We start from the raw sequence: 14,796 nt of genomic DNA, 5'->3' as shown, positions 1-14,796 counted from the left end.
AAGAAAAAATACTATTATGGACTAGTTTTTTCATTCGACAGAATGGTTACATGTTTAAAACTTTGAATGTAAAAGCATATCCCTAGGGATGAGATAGCACACTGGGAACCGTAATAGTGTAGTATGATTAATTTTCCTAATTTGACATATCTCTCACGTTACTCCAAGTCCACCTTAGTTTTTATCCATAAAAATGTCCTTTAAAGCTTTTGAAAGTCTTTTTTTTTTCTCGCTACAACCTCAAACTTGTGTGTCACTTTGTAACTTTCTTTAGTTACATTCCACCATGTTCTTATTCCAAAGTGATAACGCGACCTACATTTGGAGGCCTTGAGCCCCCGATGCGGCCGTCGCGGGTTCGATTCCCGGACCTGGTGACATTTACCGCATGCCTTCCCCCCCTTTACTTCCCCCTTTCCTGTCAACCTACTTTCATAGAAGGGACACTAGAGCCCACAAAAGACCCCCTGGAGGGGAGAAGAAGAAAAAAAATTGTTTGCCAAAGCTTGATCACCCCTACGAAACATAAGGAAAACAAAATAAATCTACTGATTAACCACAACACTGCTGATCAATTACAAGCTTCAAGGTCTTCTAATCTACTCTGTGTGATCACAGTGTGACATATGGTGTTTGTGAGCTTTTGAACAGTGCCAGTGAGGCCACTACACAGCAGGGGATGTGAGATGGGTATCATTCTGGGTGGCTGGGTTCTCGAGTTGATCCCGGCGCAGTTGGTCCGCAAGTCAATTAAATGACGTGGTGCCACAGCAGAGCAGATAAAGAGTGCTTACCGGTCAAGGTGTTAATGAGACAACCTTTGACTTTTTGCTGTGGTTAGCAAAGGCCAGGCGGAGGTGGAGCGTTAAAAAGGGGGAAGGTGGCCAAGTAGAGATGTTCTCTGCACCTTGCAATCCAGGCCCTTTTCATCCGTGACCACCAGCTGCTCTACCGCCTCCTGCAACACAGGTAAGAGAGCTTTCCCTCTGTTCCCTCAAGATTTTAGCTGTCAAGATTTATACTTATAATAACCAGGATGAACATAAAAGCGGAGCATGGACGGGATCTATAACTCAACCAATCTGCTGTGCCAAGGAGAATGGCGCGCAGCCAAAAGGAATAGAGGAGTGGCGGACCTGATAGAGTGCTCCGCCAATTTTCTAATGCCTGGCAAAAGCACATTGTTAAAGACACTAAAATTGATTCATTTTACATCCAATAATCTGCAGCATACTACAAGATGTCCACAAAAGGTCTATATAGTTTCTAAATGACTGCTGGCTACGGTTTTCACCTTGAAAAAGGAGCCGAACTTTAAACCTGTGAGAAAAATCAATCACACGTGGCATTTAACTAAGAACTTCAATTGCATTTTTGTAGATGTTTTGGCAAACCATTTCAACTAATGAGCACTAAAACAGCCAGACGCCACTGAGGGTACCAACCTTAAAAAACAAATGAGACATGGAGAATTTTGATGATGTTATGTTTTAGTTTCTTTTTATTAGATGTTAATAAAAGTGATCCAAGAAAAAGAAAACGAAAGGAAGCAAACGAAGGAAGCAAAAGAAAGAAAGGTAGAAAAAAAATAACATTTTTATGTGACTTTAATACAGTCTTGATGCAAAAAAATCCCGATTCAAAGACATTGCATGGTTCTTATGTGCTTCCAGACTGAAATTCTTTAATCTTTTTTTTTTTTTTTATGTATCAATATCACATCTCCTAACACATTTTTTGGACATTTGACTTCAAAATTATTAGAAAATCTACAGCGTCAGTATGATGGATTATGGACATTCACAAAATTGAGATTTCTTTCTCACAGTTTTAAAATCTTCAGATGAAGTTTCAACATTCCACATGTGGAAAATATTTGTCTTGACCAAAGACCTCCGAATCTCTAAAGGACTTCTCTAATCCATAGTCCTCTTTAGATAACTGCCCACACTTTTCTGTTACCCAAACATGAAGTCACTCTTTAGCTAAGACGTCTGCTCAGATTCACTGTGATGCTGGAAAAATAAAATCATCCTAAATTTAAAAGTCTAGAGTCATTCAGAATACTTTATTTTCTCCTTTTCATATATATGGAAAATGAAAATTCCATTTTTCCCCCCAGATGATTTATATTTAGTACTGTTTCCATTGATGACAATACTCATGAAAAGCAGGTGTGCCTAAAGTGCTGCTTTTGTCTGAACTTTTGAAGATCTTCCATTAGCATGCACAATAAGATTTTGGACTCATCTGATGAAATAACTTAAGATCTCATTAAAACATTCCTTTGATGTCAGATAACAAAAACCATGCTTACATTGTTGTCTGCCCACTTTGAAGTGTGGTATTTGCTTTGGCATGCCATTCTGTTTTTTGTGTGCTATTATGCTCTGCTAGAAGCCTGGTTAACCTGCAAGAATGTGACAGACTCCTGGCAAAATATTTTTTAGTTTCACAAGGAATCAAGTGAGTGAAAAAACAAATTCTAATTAGGTTTAATCAACACTTTATTTTCTCATCAGTCCATGACTTATAGTGAATACGTGGATTCACTATTGCACTGTTGAAACCTAACTTCTATTGTTTTCTGTCCAAGTGGTCCCCCCTCCTACATGGCCAGGGTACCATGGACATTCTCCATGCTGTTTCTGCTTGTGTTCCACTCTCCAGGGGCCTCGTTGGCCCCAAACCAGCACCTGTGTGGCTCTCACCTGGTCGACGCCCTCTACTTCATTTGTGGGGAGCGAGGATTTTACTACGGTCCGAACCGAGCCCACAAGCGGGACCTGGAAAATCTGCTTGGTACGGATGCATCTAAGAGGTGGTTTGTTTGTAGTGAGGTTCGGTTATGTAACAGTTAGTACCAATGTAAAGTTCCCTTATGTGCAGCAGAAAGATGTCGCGTTGCTGCAAGTTTCTGGAGAACACTTCATTTAATCATTTAAATGATCAGTTTTACTCCAAGAGCAGCTTTTGTATTTAACTTTAATGAACTTTCTATTTTGAGAAAACACAAAACAAAACGTAAACAAAGATCAGCATTTTAAAAAGACGCAATCTTTAAAATGCTATACGAGTATAAATCTGAAATGTGTGGCATCTCTATTTGCAGATAGAGATTGTAATATTTAACCAGTTGTATTTGCAAAACAGCTGCTGTCTGATTTAATGGACAGCAACTGTGAACGTTGGTTCGTAGGTCTTACTGCAGAAAGTAAATATGATTTAGGTCTGGGCTTTAACTAGATCATTCCTAAGAAATTATGCTTTGATCTACACCATCCATTGTAGTTCTGGTTTGTTCTGATCAGGCAGACTGTTTTGTGACATAAAATGATGGTCTCCCATCTTGTTCGCTACACTCTTTCGCTGTTCAACCACCTGAATTGTTTGGCTGAGAATATGACAAGAAACGTAACATCTTATGATGTGACATCTTTCTACTACAGGTAAGGGAACTTACCTGTTGACAGAATCTCACTTGAAAACTACCCCTCAACTCTGGGAAGTTTTTTTTTCTTTTTTAAAGTATTACTTCTGATTTGCAGAAAGTAAGTTTGTCTGCTTCCTTTCGTGGCGGGAGTTCAGAAATTAACAGCATGACTTTGCCTGACGACCCCCCCCAGTCTGGCTTTGTTCACCCACACTGTTTGCACACTGTATTGAAAAGTTCAACCTTAATAGTAAGAAAGGGCCACATATGATGGCTGGAGGAAAGAGGTTTCTTTTTTTTTGAAGGCAACAACATGCAGAAAACTTCACTGAACTGAATGTAACCATTGGTCCAGGCCATCATTAAGTCATTCCGCAGCTTCTTTTATAAAGACAGGCAATTGGTTTAGGATCGCTTTAAACTTCTGTTATGTGACAAATCCATTCATCACAAATCCTGTGAAATCCCAACATTCCTCATTAAGCTATTCCCTAAACACATTATTTAGATCTTCCACCTCAAACGTTCTGCTGATGCTTTGAAGCTAACATCAGGGTGCATCAGTTATGCTATGCTTCTGCTGGTGCGTCATCGTTTTTTCTTATATCCTCCCCCCTCCCCTCACTGTTGAGGCAGAAACTAACAAGGCTAAATGGATTGCTGCAATCAATATTTTTCTACATGTCGACTTTCAATGAGTCTTAACAGTAATAGTGTTTTCAGCTTTTTTTGGCTCGAGCGCAGTGGGATTTTAATGCGTTGGTATGGGAACTTTCTCTACTTCAAAGGGTTCCTGGCGAAAAGGGCCAGAGTGGAGGAGCGGCTGTGGAGGGTTCTGTCTGCCCGTGACGAGCCCAAGGTGAAGAGAGGCATCGTGGAGCAGTGCTGCCATAAGCCGTGCAGCATTCACCACCTGGAGGACTACTGCAACTGACCACTCCGCAACTAGCACTACTCATAGCTTGTAAAGAGGTCCGGAAGTCAATTTCTGTCCCCGACTCTCGCTGGCTATGTCTTATCAAGTGAAGGAAATAAAGCAACCTGACCCATAACCCGAGGCTAACTCTCTGCAATGATGGAATTTGTGTTCTTTGTCAGCTGGTGTCCGTGAAAAGTGGGCTGCAGCCGGCGGCTGCGGTCCTGGAGTGCCCTCTACTGGCTGAGGAGCGACATGGCAAAGATGAAGCAAGCAAAAGCCCTGAAGTGAATGAATCACAAATACATTGGTGCAAAGGATAACAAAAAAAATCTTTATTTACATAGTAAAAATTTACAGCCACCATATTCAAAGACGACCCTGCTACAACAAAAACTACATATTTTAAAAAGATACTTTTTATGTACATTTCATTTGTTTTGAACTCAGTTATCCAATTCAGACACATCTCACATTCCCATGACCAAAAATCTATGATTGCATTTTAAGAACATTGCAGAGAAACAAAACTAGTAACTTGTCTTTCCGTTTCACTCTCCATTCTTCAACTCAACTATTCTTTGTGGTTTCCTAAGACGAAAAAGCAAAAAAGCAGGATCAGAAACCAGTAGTCACGGCAAACAAAAGCCAAGCGAGTCGAGAAGCTTGGAGCTCACCTTCTCCAAGAGGATCATTTGTTTCAGTCTGAATGTTTTCCTTGTTGTTCTGGAAGGCATTGCTGGGATCAAACCTGCGACGACGAGCACCGGGCAGCTTTGCTCTCAGCTGTTCCAAATCGCTCTTCTGGCGGCTCACAAGGGAACGAAGCTTAGAAACTTCCTACAAAACAGGAGAGGCATGTAGATGTGTCAAAATACCATTGAAAAGTTGATTCCAATCATTTCAAATCAAAAGAGACCTCTTTTAAAGCAACTCATTAAATAGAGTAATGCATTTTAAGTATACAATACTTTTGATTTTTATGATTTATGGATTCTAGCTAATAAACAGTTTCTCAAAAATGTACATACCAGTGACGTGTGGTGAGGCGCAATACTGGTGAGGCACTGACTTGATCATAATCAGATATACAAATATAGACCACCTGCATGTTATTGTTTACATAAGGAAATTTTGCGCATGCGGACAACACTGGAGGGCTAAAAGGCACATGTCCTGCATAGCCGCGCTGCCGCCGTAGAATAATTCTGTTAACTCAATGAAACGTGGAAATTTAGGTATTTATAATTTTGTGCTGTGATCCACAGCAAAGGGGGAAAAAACCGTTGAAGTACGACTCAAAACCACGTCTTTCTCGCTCTCTGCATTGGCCAGGCTACGCACAGACTCGTTGCCATAGCAACTGACAACGCTCCTAAAAAAAACAAACAAAAAAAAAAACAACACTAAAATATCTTTCATACAAAGAGCAGACCATCCAGTCTGTTGCAGTGACACGGTTCTAGGCTTAATATTATTAAGTGTACGAGGAGCAAACAGTAAATATATCGCTGCACTTGACTTTACTGTATGGCTAGTTCGCTGTTACCGTCTCTTACTCTGCAGTTGTGGAGTCACAATGTCTGGGATCATGAGAACTGTGTAGTTTGTACTGTAAGAATACTTTACAGCAGTGGTCCCCAACCTTTTTAGTACAGCAGACCGGTCAACCCTCCCAAGATTTTCTGCGGATGGGGGAGCGTGTTGTAAAAGCCGTTGTTTCTGCGGCATGTAACAGACAGCATCCGGTTTAGGCGTTTCAAAATAAAAGCTCCTCCAGACTCAATACATAGAAAGGACACATTATTTTTTGCGCGGCCCGGTACCAATTGGCCCACGGACTGGTACCGGTCCGCGGCCCGGTAGTTGGGGACCACTGCTTTACAGTACAAACTACAGGGTGATATATATATAAATATATATACACACACACATACAAGATATGGCAAGATTACAAAGTATTGTATCCAAGAACATTAATGGAAAGTTGAGTGGAAGAAAAATCTGATCCACCAGCATATCTGCAGGGACAGACACATTAATTCTATGGGTCACAGCTGTTGAATTCACTGAATTAACCATTCCCAAATAAAACTCAGTGATGCCGTCGAAACCAAAACTTAAGTATATCGCAGATAACTCAGATGTAAAAAGTATCCTCTATGAAACAAATTTATAAATCTTACCCCCAAATATAGCTCTGTGGAAAGGATCAATGTAACACGAGTTTAAGCTCTTAAGTTGAGCGATAAGCTTTTCAGCAATATTCTGAATTTTTAAATGCACCTTTATGCTCAAAAATAGACCAAAGGGAATTTAAAAAAATGCCTTTTTTAGGAGAGGCAGCGCTGCTCTACCATTTTACCTGTTTCAGAGAGATATTTTCATCTTTCAGCTTCATCACATGTTTGATCTTCTGCTTCTGGTTTTGGTGCCCCAGGAGGCAAGCGTAAGCGTCGGCTAATTTGTTTAATTCTTCCTGGTTCGCTCCGTTCTCATTAAGCAGCGCATCTCGCTCCGCTGCAAATGCGTTAAGCTGCTCCTGTGGGAAGGCGCCAACACAAGTATTATTTAGTTTGACAAATTAACATCTGCAGATACAAAAACTGACGAGGAGTAACCCCTGTGCCACAAAAACAGCAAGTTTGTCTGTTTTCTTTTTTTTTTTTTTTTTTGCATTGTCCAGTATGGGTCTTTTGCTAAATGAAATATATATAAAAATCAACTGACCTGGAAGGGCATGACTTTGACGAACAGTTCCTCGTGTTGTTTCCTCCAGTGCTCCATCTCGGAGCGTAGGGAGCTTCAAAGATAGGCGAGATTAGCTACAAAACTGCAGATTAAAAAGAAAAAAGAAAAAACAAAAGAGCTCCACGTCAGAGAGAATTATTTATTACCGCTCACCTCTTCTCCTGCGCTTCGGCTAATTGTCTTTGCAGTTCCTGTCGCTGCTCCTCCATTTCCCACCGCAGAGTGACCTTCTCCTGAGTCAGTGCCTCCAGCTGCTCCCTCAGAGCGCCGCCGTCCTGCTGCTGCTTGTCCAACTCGTGCTCCAGAGCCGCCGTTTTCTCCCGCCAGCGGTCTAATTGGGCCCGCAGGCCGGCGTTTTCTCGTTCGACGTCGTCCAAGCGAGACTGAAACTGATCTCTGTCCTGCTCAGCGGCGCTCAGCCGACTCTCGAGTGAGTGGCTGAAGTCCTTTTTAAGTTCCACTTCCGACAGCAGACTCCTCCTTTCCTGGTCTAGCATCTCCAGGTCAGCTTGTAGTTTAAGCACCTCTGACCTGACCTGCTTGTGGTTGTTCCGCTCAACCTCAAATGCTAGTTTTTCCTCCTTAAGGGCCACGTGGATTTTTAATTTCTCTTCTCTTTCCTCTTGGAGTTGCTGAGATATTTCTTCTTTTTGCCAACTAAGGTCTTCCAACAGTTTCTGGGACTTCTCCCTCTCAGAAAAACTCCATCTCTGTTCCTCTAAAAGTCTCAGCGCCTCTTCCTTTGCGCTTATCTGCGCCTGTAGCTCCTTCTGAAGCAGGGCGAGTTGAGCGGCGTGGCCTGCCTGCGCGGCCTTCGCCTCCTCTTCTTTTTGAGCAAGGCAACTTTGAACCTCATGCAACACCCTAAAAGATGAACAAATCAAGCAAAAAGAAAAGAAAAAAAGAGTTGGTACTAGTAGGTTTAGCAGAACCATAACAATGTGTAAGTAGGGCTGGGCGATAAATTGATTTTGTCAATCAAATTTTTTGAAGAATTTTTTTTTCTCCCAATGCTCTCCTTAGGTTTCCACAGTTCAGAGTGACGTCAGCCGCCATTTTGTTTGACAGCTTCCATTTCTTTTTTATTAGAAGAATAGTCATAATATTAGGAGGATGGAGTAGTAATTTTAGGAGAACTCCAACATAAAGAAATCAAAGTTAAGTCACACTTTGGTAATGGTTTACAGACAAGGAAATATGTCATCTTTTAACACGTCAAGTTATTATCAGTACTAGTACGGCATGTTGAAATGATTTTACAAACAACTGAGTCTATCTTGAAGAAAGATTTACATGAACTGAGCTATTTATGTCACATTGTAATAATTCCAAAAGCTTTTTTCTCTCCCCTAATCAAAACAAGATTTTTCTTGCAATTTTAAGAGGTTCTTCTGGCAAAACTGTGTCTCTATTCCGTTAATATTTATTCTCAGAATTACAAATTCTTGTAGTCTGGCCCCAAGACTGAGTCATACAACTCACAGAAGGGATGATTGAAATAAAAGCCCCTTTTTGAAAGTATTTGTCTTTTCTAACTCTTAGAAAGGAAAGGAGAAAAATATACATCTGGTATGAAAAAAAATAAATAAATAAAAATCAAAGATTTTACTTTTACGCAATGTTGCCAAGCCGTAGTTTTGAGTGTACCTTAAACTCTCTTCCTTTGATTTAGCTTCAGCCTGCAGTCTCTCCTGTTGCTCGTCCGTCCACCCCCTCACTCTATTGATCTCTTCTTCTTTCTGTTCAACCATTTTGTCCATCGCCTCCTTCAGCTGGCAGGTCACTCTCCCCACCTCCGCTTCCAGTTCTCTCTGTCTTCCTTTAGCTTCCTTTAGAGCCTCTCTGGTGCTGAAAAGGAAGACAGGCATTCTGTGAAGCCGGGATGCCGACAGAACTTAAAGTTTAAAGCCAACACAAATCAAAGCGTCTTTAAAGCAAAGGAGCACCAGGGAATGCCGACACTCAGGAGGAGCTCACCTTTCCAGCTCTGTGACAAAATCCTCAATCTTTCTCTGTGAGTTGTTATATGCCTCTTGGAGTTCACTCACTGTTGCAAGATGCATCGCTTTCATCGCTGCCACATCACTGCTCCCAGCAAAGGCAGAGGGGAATAGATTGTTAAAGAGTAAATCTTAATCAAGCCAGGGTACAGGGAAGACCCATGAAAGTATGAAACTAAATCACAATCAAAAATTCCATCAGTTTCAAAGCAGCAAAGTAGATAAAAACGCACTTTTATGATAAGACTATTTAAGACTCGACTCTCTAAAACAGAAATGAACGCCCATATATGGATGACATGCTGTGTCGAACCGCAGAACGGATTGATTTCTTGTCACCAAAAAAAAGCCATAAATAGAATTGATAATATGGATGATTATTGGCAAAACAGAAAAGGGAAGTTGCCACATTTTCTGATTGATAAGTTGCGACTTATTTTTGTTCTCTCCATGCGACTGATGCTCTGGAAAATATGAAAATGATCAGCTTAAAAATTGCTCCAGCTTGTGGAAGTAGCCTCAGGCACCCTTTGCTCAAACCTACTTTTGATTTTCAAACTTTTTATGTCTTAACCTGTGCTACAGATCTTTGGTTTATATCATAGCATCGTCTCTGGCTGTTGTTCACCCACCCTTCCAGAAGGGCTTCTGCATCCCTCAGCTGATTCGCCAGCTCCTCTTTGTCCCGCTGCAGGCTCTGTAGGGCCTCCTGACTCTTCTGGGCCCCCTCCAGTTTTATCTGCTCCTGCTCCTCCATCACAGCCAGCTCCCCCAGCACCTCCTCCATTTCCTCTTTTAGCTGTCTCATTTGCTCTTCAGACTCTTCCCTTTCCTTCTCCACGAGCACAGTCAGAGAGTCCACCAGAGCCTGCAGATGTCAACAGAACAGACATTTACTACAGAGCTAGCAGTCATTCGGTGTGTGATCTATATAAGACGTTAATGTTTATATAACCTTTTCTTTGGCCAGCTCCTCTGCGAGTGCTGCGTGTTCTTGCTCAAGCTGGATCTGTCTCTTCCTTTCATCTCTTTTAGCTTGCTGCAAGACGATCAGCTCGTTCTTCAGCTGCTCTGCTTTCCTGAACCCTTCCTCCTGAGCCTTACCTGAAACCAAATGAGATATTCCTCTCACACAAACTGCGAAGCTTTATATAACCCTACGAGACATTGAGATGAGAGGAGATTAACGTACTTCTCTCTTCATCAGAGAGCAGACACTTCTGTTCAAGATGCGCTACTCTCTCGTCGAGCTCCCTCTCCGTCCTCCTGAGCACCTCCCTCAGCCGGGTAAGCTCGGCCTCTTGCTGACGGACGGTCGTCTGAGAGTCCTCAACTTCTTGCCGGGCTAACTTCATTTGCTTCTCCGTGTCAATGACTGACTTTTGTGCAGACTGGAGCTCCAGATTTTGATACTCCAACATCTTTTCCACATCCCACAAAGCATCCTTGGCTGTCTGCAGCTCCTGCTGGAATTTGTTAGCCTCCTCCTCCTTTTGCTTCAGCAAATCTTGCGTGGTTTGAAGAGCTCCTGTTCTCTGCTCCAGTTCCGTCTCTAGATGCCTGTGGGGGGGCAAGTGGCAGGAGGAGGCTTGTCAAGAGCAATTTTGCTGGACGATAAATTGTCCCAGGAATTGTTGAGACAATGATAATACTATCATTTTTAGACTATTTTCATTTAACCCTGGAACTGTAAACCATTTTACATAACCGACAGAAATAAAACGATAAGAATTAAAAAGGATTATGGAGTCTTCTTAACCAAAATGGCATTTCAGAAAATAATCATTTGTCTTAGGGAAAACAAGCAAAATTGGCAGGCAGTGGGAGCTCAATACTTTGTATTGGGTGTCAAATGTTTGCAGCGTTTCTCAAAAAGCTGACTTTTCAATGACATTAAAGGGGAGCATCTCTTTAACAACTGTTGTCCAACTGGAAATTATCGCGCTTTTAGTTCATCATACGATTAAATGATTTATTGTGACAGGCCTAGTAATGAACGTGCTGCAGAAATCTTACAATATAGATTTTTTTTTTAAAAAAGAAAAAATGAAAGGAAGTTTGAATTACTTAAGTTTCTCTCCTTTGGAACCAACGACATCATCTTCTTGTGTCTTCTCTTGTATCTGCAAACGGAGGTCCTGCAAACACATGAACGTTGTCTTTATGCCTTTTACAACACAGATGTGATGAAGTCAGACTTCCTCTTGTAGCTATAGACCAAACCTGAATCTGGTCATGAGCTGCATCCAAGTACTCCTGGAGTACTCTGACCTCCTCTCTCAGCTCCTGTATCTCACCTGAAAAACAAAGTTGGTGTTTACAGAGTTTGCACAGAAAACTCTGAACAAAATAGTGCACGCTGCTTATGTTATCTTCGCACGTAAAGCGTTGATGTGCATCTTAAACCACCTTGCATTGTTGACAAAATGTTGTTGTTTTGTTCCCAGATGGAGGGACGCTTACCATTTAACCTCTCATTTTCATTCTCTAGCTCCACATTCTGGCTTTTTGTCACTTCATGCAGATCCTCTATAAAAAAAAGAAAAGAAAAAGTTTAACCGAAAAATGTTGGAAATTCCAACTACTAAACTACTGCTGCTTAGGGATGTAGAAAGAACCTGAATGTTAGCCTTGCTAACCAAACAGATTGCTAGACGCTAAAGCTAAGTTAAGTTGCCAACTCCACAATCTTATTGTTCACACCATATGTCTCTCAGATATATGGTGTGATTCCTAATATGAATAATTAATAGCAGGAAGACAAAAAAAAATGTAACACATTTTTATACATTCTCATAATATTGTACTTAAAAGGAAAACGAAAGAGGCAAAAATGTTCATCAACATGCCAAAGCTTTGGAAACCCAGATATCATAAAGAGGCTTCTGATTGATGCATCTGTCTCCATGGTAATAGATCTTACCCAGATCTTTATTCCTGTCCTCTAAAGTAGAGACTGTAGACCTAGCAGCTTGGAGGTCAGTTTCCAACACCTTCAGCTGGCCTTCAGTGTTAACTTGTAGAAGACTTAACTCCTGGATGAAACCAAAATGAAAAAAAAATGTATCAGTGCACCTATATGCAGTCAAAAGAAAAAAAAAAAAAACATTCAGCAACGTTTACTGCCAATAAAACCAGTATGGAATGTGGCAATACTTGATTTTTAACATCCAGGTTGTTCCTAGCTTCCATCAGCTCCATTGTGAGGGAATTTATTCTCTTTTTAGTAGTATCAGCGGAAACCTAAATATGGATGAGATGACATCTTTCATGCTGCAGCGTTTAAAAATTTCTCACAACTTGAGGAGTTACAAGTGTCGAGGCAAAAACCGCACCTTGTTTTTCAGGAACTCGTTGACTTTCTTGAGCTCGGCTCGTTGTCTTTCCAGCGTGATGACGCTGGCAGAGAGCCCTGTCTTCTCTCTAACCGCAGCAAGCAGCTTGGCCTCAGACTTCTTCAGGTCATCTTCCAGGGCCAGCAAATGGCGGCCCTGCTCTCCTCGCTGCTGAACCAGCGAGCGGATCTGTAAACAAATTTGTCTAAAGTTTCAATTTGGACAGTCCTGATGGTTTGCTAGAGGCCAAAAAAAATTAAAAACACTGAAAGACTTTTACATTCATTTAGACATGCTCAGTTCATAAAACATACCTCTTTTTCCAACAGTTTCAGCTGCTTCTTCTCAAATGTCATGCCATTCCCCTCTCTTTTGCCACTTGATCCTGTAATCTGTGTAACAAATTAGAAAAGATTATATTCTAAAAAAAAAACCCAGTAAAAATCCCTCTCAGTTTCAGTGGAAGAAGTTCAAGTAACTAAACTTACAAATCCATCGACTGACAAAGTCCTGCGGACAGGAGAAATGAAGACGCTTCTGGAAGGTGATGGAGGCAGTAGATCAGGTCCAGCAGCTGGACACAAATGAAGAAAATAAGTGTCACAAAATAGCCTTTCCGCTTCAGATACACTATTTATGATCAAAGTGTGTGCACGAGATCAACATACCTGCCTTGATGGCTCTGAATCTGTCAGATTTGTTAAAGGAAGCAGCTCCTTTCACTTCCCCCGACTTAATATCATAAGACCCCGGTGGAGGGGCGCACCCTATAAACAACATTACAGTTAGCTGCTGTAAGCCTTGAATCGGAGTTTCATTTTAATCCAACAATTAACTTAACAAGACAGCACGCATACCCGGATCATTTTAATATTTGATTAACCCTACTACCCTAACTCCAAACCTAACCCTTAGCTACGTATTTCCGCTAAGCTACTTGGCATTAAACAACCTAAGTGGATAATTCCCCCACCAGGCGCTGCTAGCACTTTGAGTTTTTTTAACAGTCGCTTACCTATGTGCTCGTTGAATCGCTTCAAAGGGGCTCTTGAAAATGACATGTTTTTACTCCACTTTGTTAGTGCTTAGAAAATTCAAATAGCTCTCGAAAAACAATGCAGAGCAGCTCCGAGAGCGACAAAATAAACAACAGACGCTACAGCTCTGCCGCTGAATTTTCAAACCGACGTCGGACGTAAGCCTCCGCCTGCGTGTCCAATAGGAATTAAACTACTGGATGATGCACGTAGTCAACAGCCAATCGGTCTCAAATCCTCGGAAGAAAAATCTGGCTCAATGAACAGAATAACTCAAAACAAAACAAACTGGCATTTTAAACATACCACTGGAAAATTCCTGAAGAAATTTAACCGGGGTCTGCCAAAGTGTGCCGGTCGGTTTAGACACAGCGTTCTGATGCTACAAATTAGCATCAATGCTAAGCTAAGCTAAAAATTGCACAGTAGCATGTGGAGAATCACAAGAATGTTGACTAACATGGACTTGCACCATTGAGTATGTTAAAGTAAGTGTATCAGTTGAAATTAGCCAAAATTGTAATGTTAGCATGCATGCTGTATGTAGCATGTGGGGAATCCCTAGCATGCTGTCTTACATTCACTTCCTCTATTGAGTATACTAAACATAGCTAATGTATAAGAAATAGCTAAAATACTTATGTTAGGGAAAAAGCTCATTGTGGAAGTAAGTGAAATGCTAACATTTGTGCTAATGCATTGCCTTGCTGCGCAAGGCAGCGCACTAACCTGAAAGAACAAGATAATACAGGCTAATATTATTGCACGGCCTATGGCAGTGCACTAACCTGAGAGGAATATTGAGGCTTTTATTTTGAAATTTTCAGTAAACTTCATTTTAAATGGCAACACTAATCCCATGTATAACAGTGGTTGGGTTAAATCAGTTATATAATGCCCAAAACATTCTGCCGTGTCTGTAGTTCTAACATTCAGCCTCTTTCTGTAGTCAGTCAGAGTTCCTCCATCATTGTAGTTTTTTATCGGCCAACTCAGCCCTCCTCTGTAGTAACAGTTATAAAATTATTAAACCAAAATTATTTCTTTGTAGTTCTTCTCCAAGCAGGCAAAATTTCTTGTCACATTTTACAACAAATGTGATTCATATCTGTACTTCACTCACAGTAATAACAGTGATGAAAATATATATATTTAATATATCTACTATATTTAATAATAAATTAAATATACTAGAAAACATAGATTTGCCGAGTGTTTTTAGTATCTCTGTCATTTTAGAACTTTGAAATCAGCTACACTATGACATAAAATATATCATAGTAAAATAAATAAATAAGTCAAAATACAATATTCTAACACAGCA

At 40.8% G+C, this 14,796-nt stretch overlaps 2 protein-coding genes across 2 annotated transcripts; one reads left to right on the top strand and one right to left on the bottom strand.

Annotated features, from left to right (window-relative positions):
* The first annotated feature begins 820 nt into the window (after nt 1-820).
* Nucleotides 821-4,573, top strand: insb (preproinsulin b). Its single transcript, XM_044128019.1, has 3 exons — nt 821-969; nt 2,597-2,802; nt 4,222-4,573. Exons 2-3 carry the CDS (start codon nt 2,613-2,615, stop codon nt 4,365-4,367), a joined length of 336 nt encoding a protein of 111 aa, XP_043983954.1. The 5' UTR covers nt 821-969; nt 2,597-2,612; the 3' UTR covers nt 4,368-4,573.
* An 87-nt stretch (nt 4,574-4,660) lies between these two features.
* hmmr (hyaluronan-mediated motility receptor (RHAMM)) lies at nt 4,661-13,647 on the bottom strand. Its single transcript, XM_044128018.1, has 20 exons — nt 13,451-13,647; nt 13,104-13,202; nt 12,924-13,009; nt 12,750-12,827; nt 12,436-12,624; nt 12,257-12,343; nt 12,024-12,135; nt 11,564-11,629; nt 11,324-11,397; nt 11,168-11,238; nt 10,293-10,660; nt 10,056-10,204; nt 9,733-9,968; nt 9,078-9,185; nt 8,748-8,948; nt 7,254-7,964; nt 7,080-7,152; nt 6,715-6,891; nt 5,027-5,189; nt 4,661-4,940 (listed from the first exon to the last, which is right to left on the bottom strand). The coding sequence occupies exons 1-20, from the start codon at nt 13,494-13,496 to the stop codon at nt 4,924-4,926; spliced, it is 3,111 nt and encodes a 1,036-aa protein (XP_043983953.1). The 5' UTR covers nt 13,497-13,647; the 3' UTR covers nt 4,661-4,923.
* Between the last annotated feature and the right edge of the window lie 1,149 nt (nt 13,648-14,796).

Source organism: Gambusia affinis, linkage group LG09 (genome assembly GCF_019740435.1).
Source record: "Gambusia affinis linkage group LG09, SWU_Gaff_1.0, whole genome shotgun sequence".
NCBI classification, from domain to species: domain Eukaryota; kingdom Metazoa; phylum Chordata; class Actinopteri; order Cyprinodontiformes; family Poeciliidae; genus Gambusia; species Gambusia affinis.
This window is presented reverse-complemented; position numbering and strand designations above follow the sequence as displayed.

Coding starts and splice junctions, on each gene's coding strand:
- insb (XM_044128019.1), top strand. CDS start 2,613: ATGGCCAGGGTACCATGGACATTCTCCATGCTGTTTCTGCTTGTGTTC. Junction 2,803..4,221: donor GGACCTGGAAAATCTGCTTG/GTACGGATGCAT, acceptor TCTACTTCAAAG/GGTTCCTGGCGAAAAGGGCC.
- hmmr (XM_044128018.1), bottom strand. CDS start 13,496: ATGTCATTTTCAAGAGCCCCTTTGAAGCGATTCAACGAGCACATAG. Junction 11,239..11,323: donor CAGCTCATGACCAGATTCAG/GTTTGGTCTATA, acceptor ATGTGTTTGCAG/GACCTCCGTTTGCAGATACA. Junction 9,186..9,732: donor GCAGAAGCCCTTCTGGAAGG/GTGGGTGAACAA, acceptor TGCTGGGAGCAG/TGATGTGGCAGCGATGAAAG.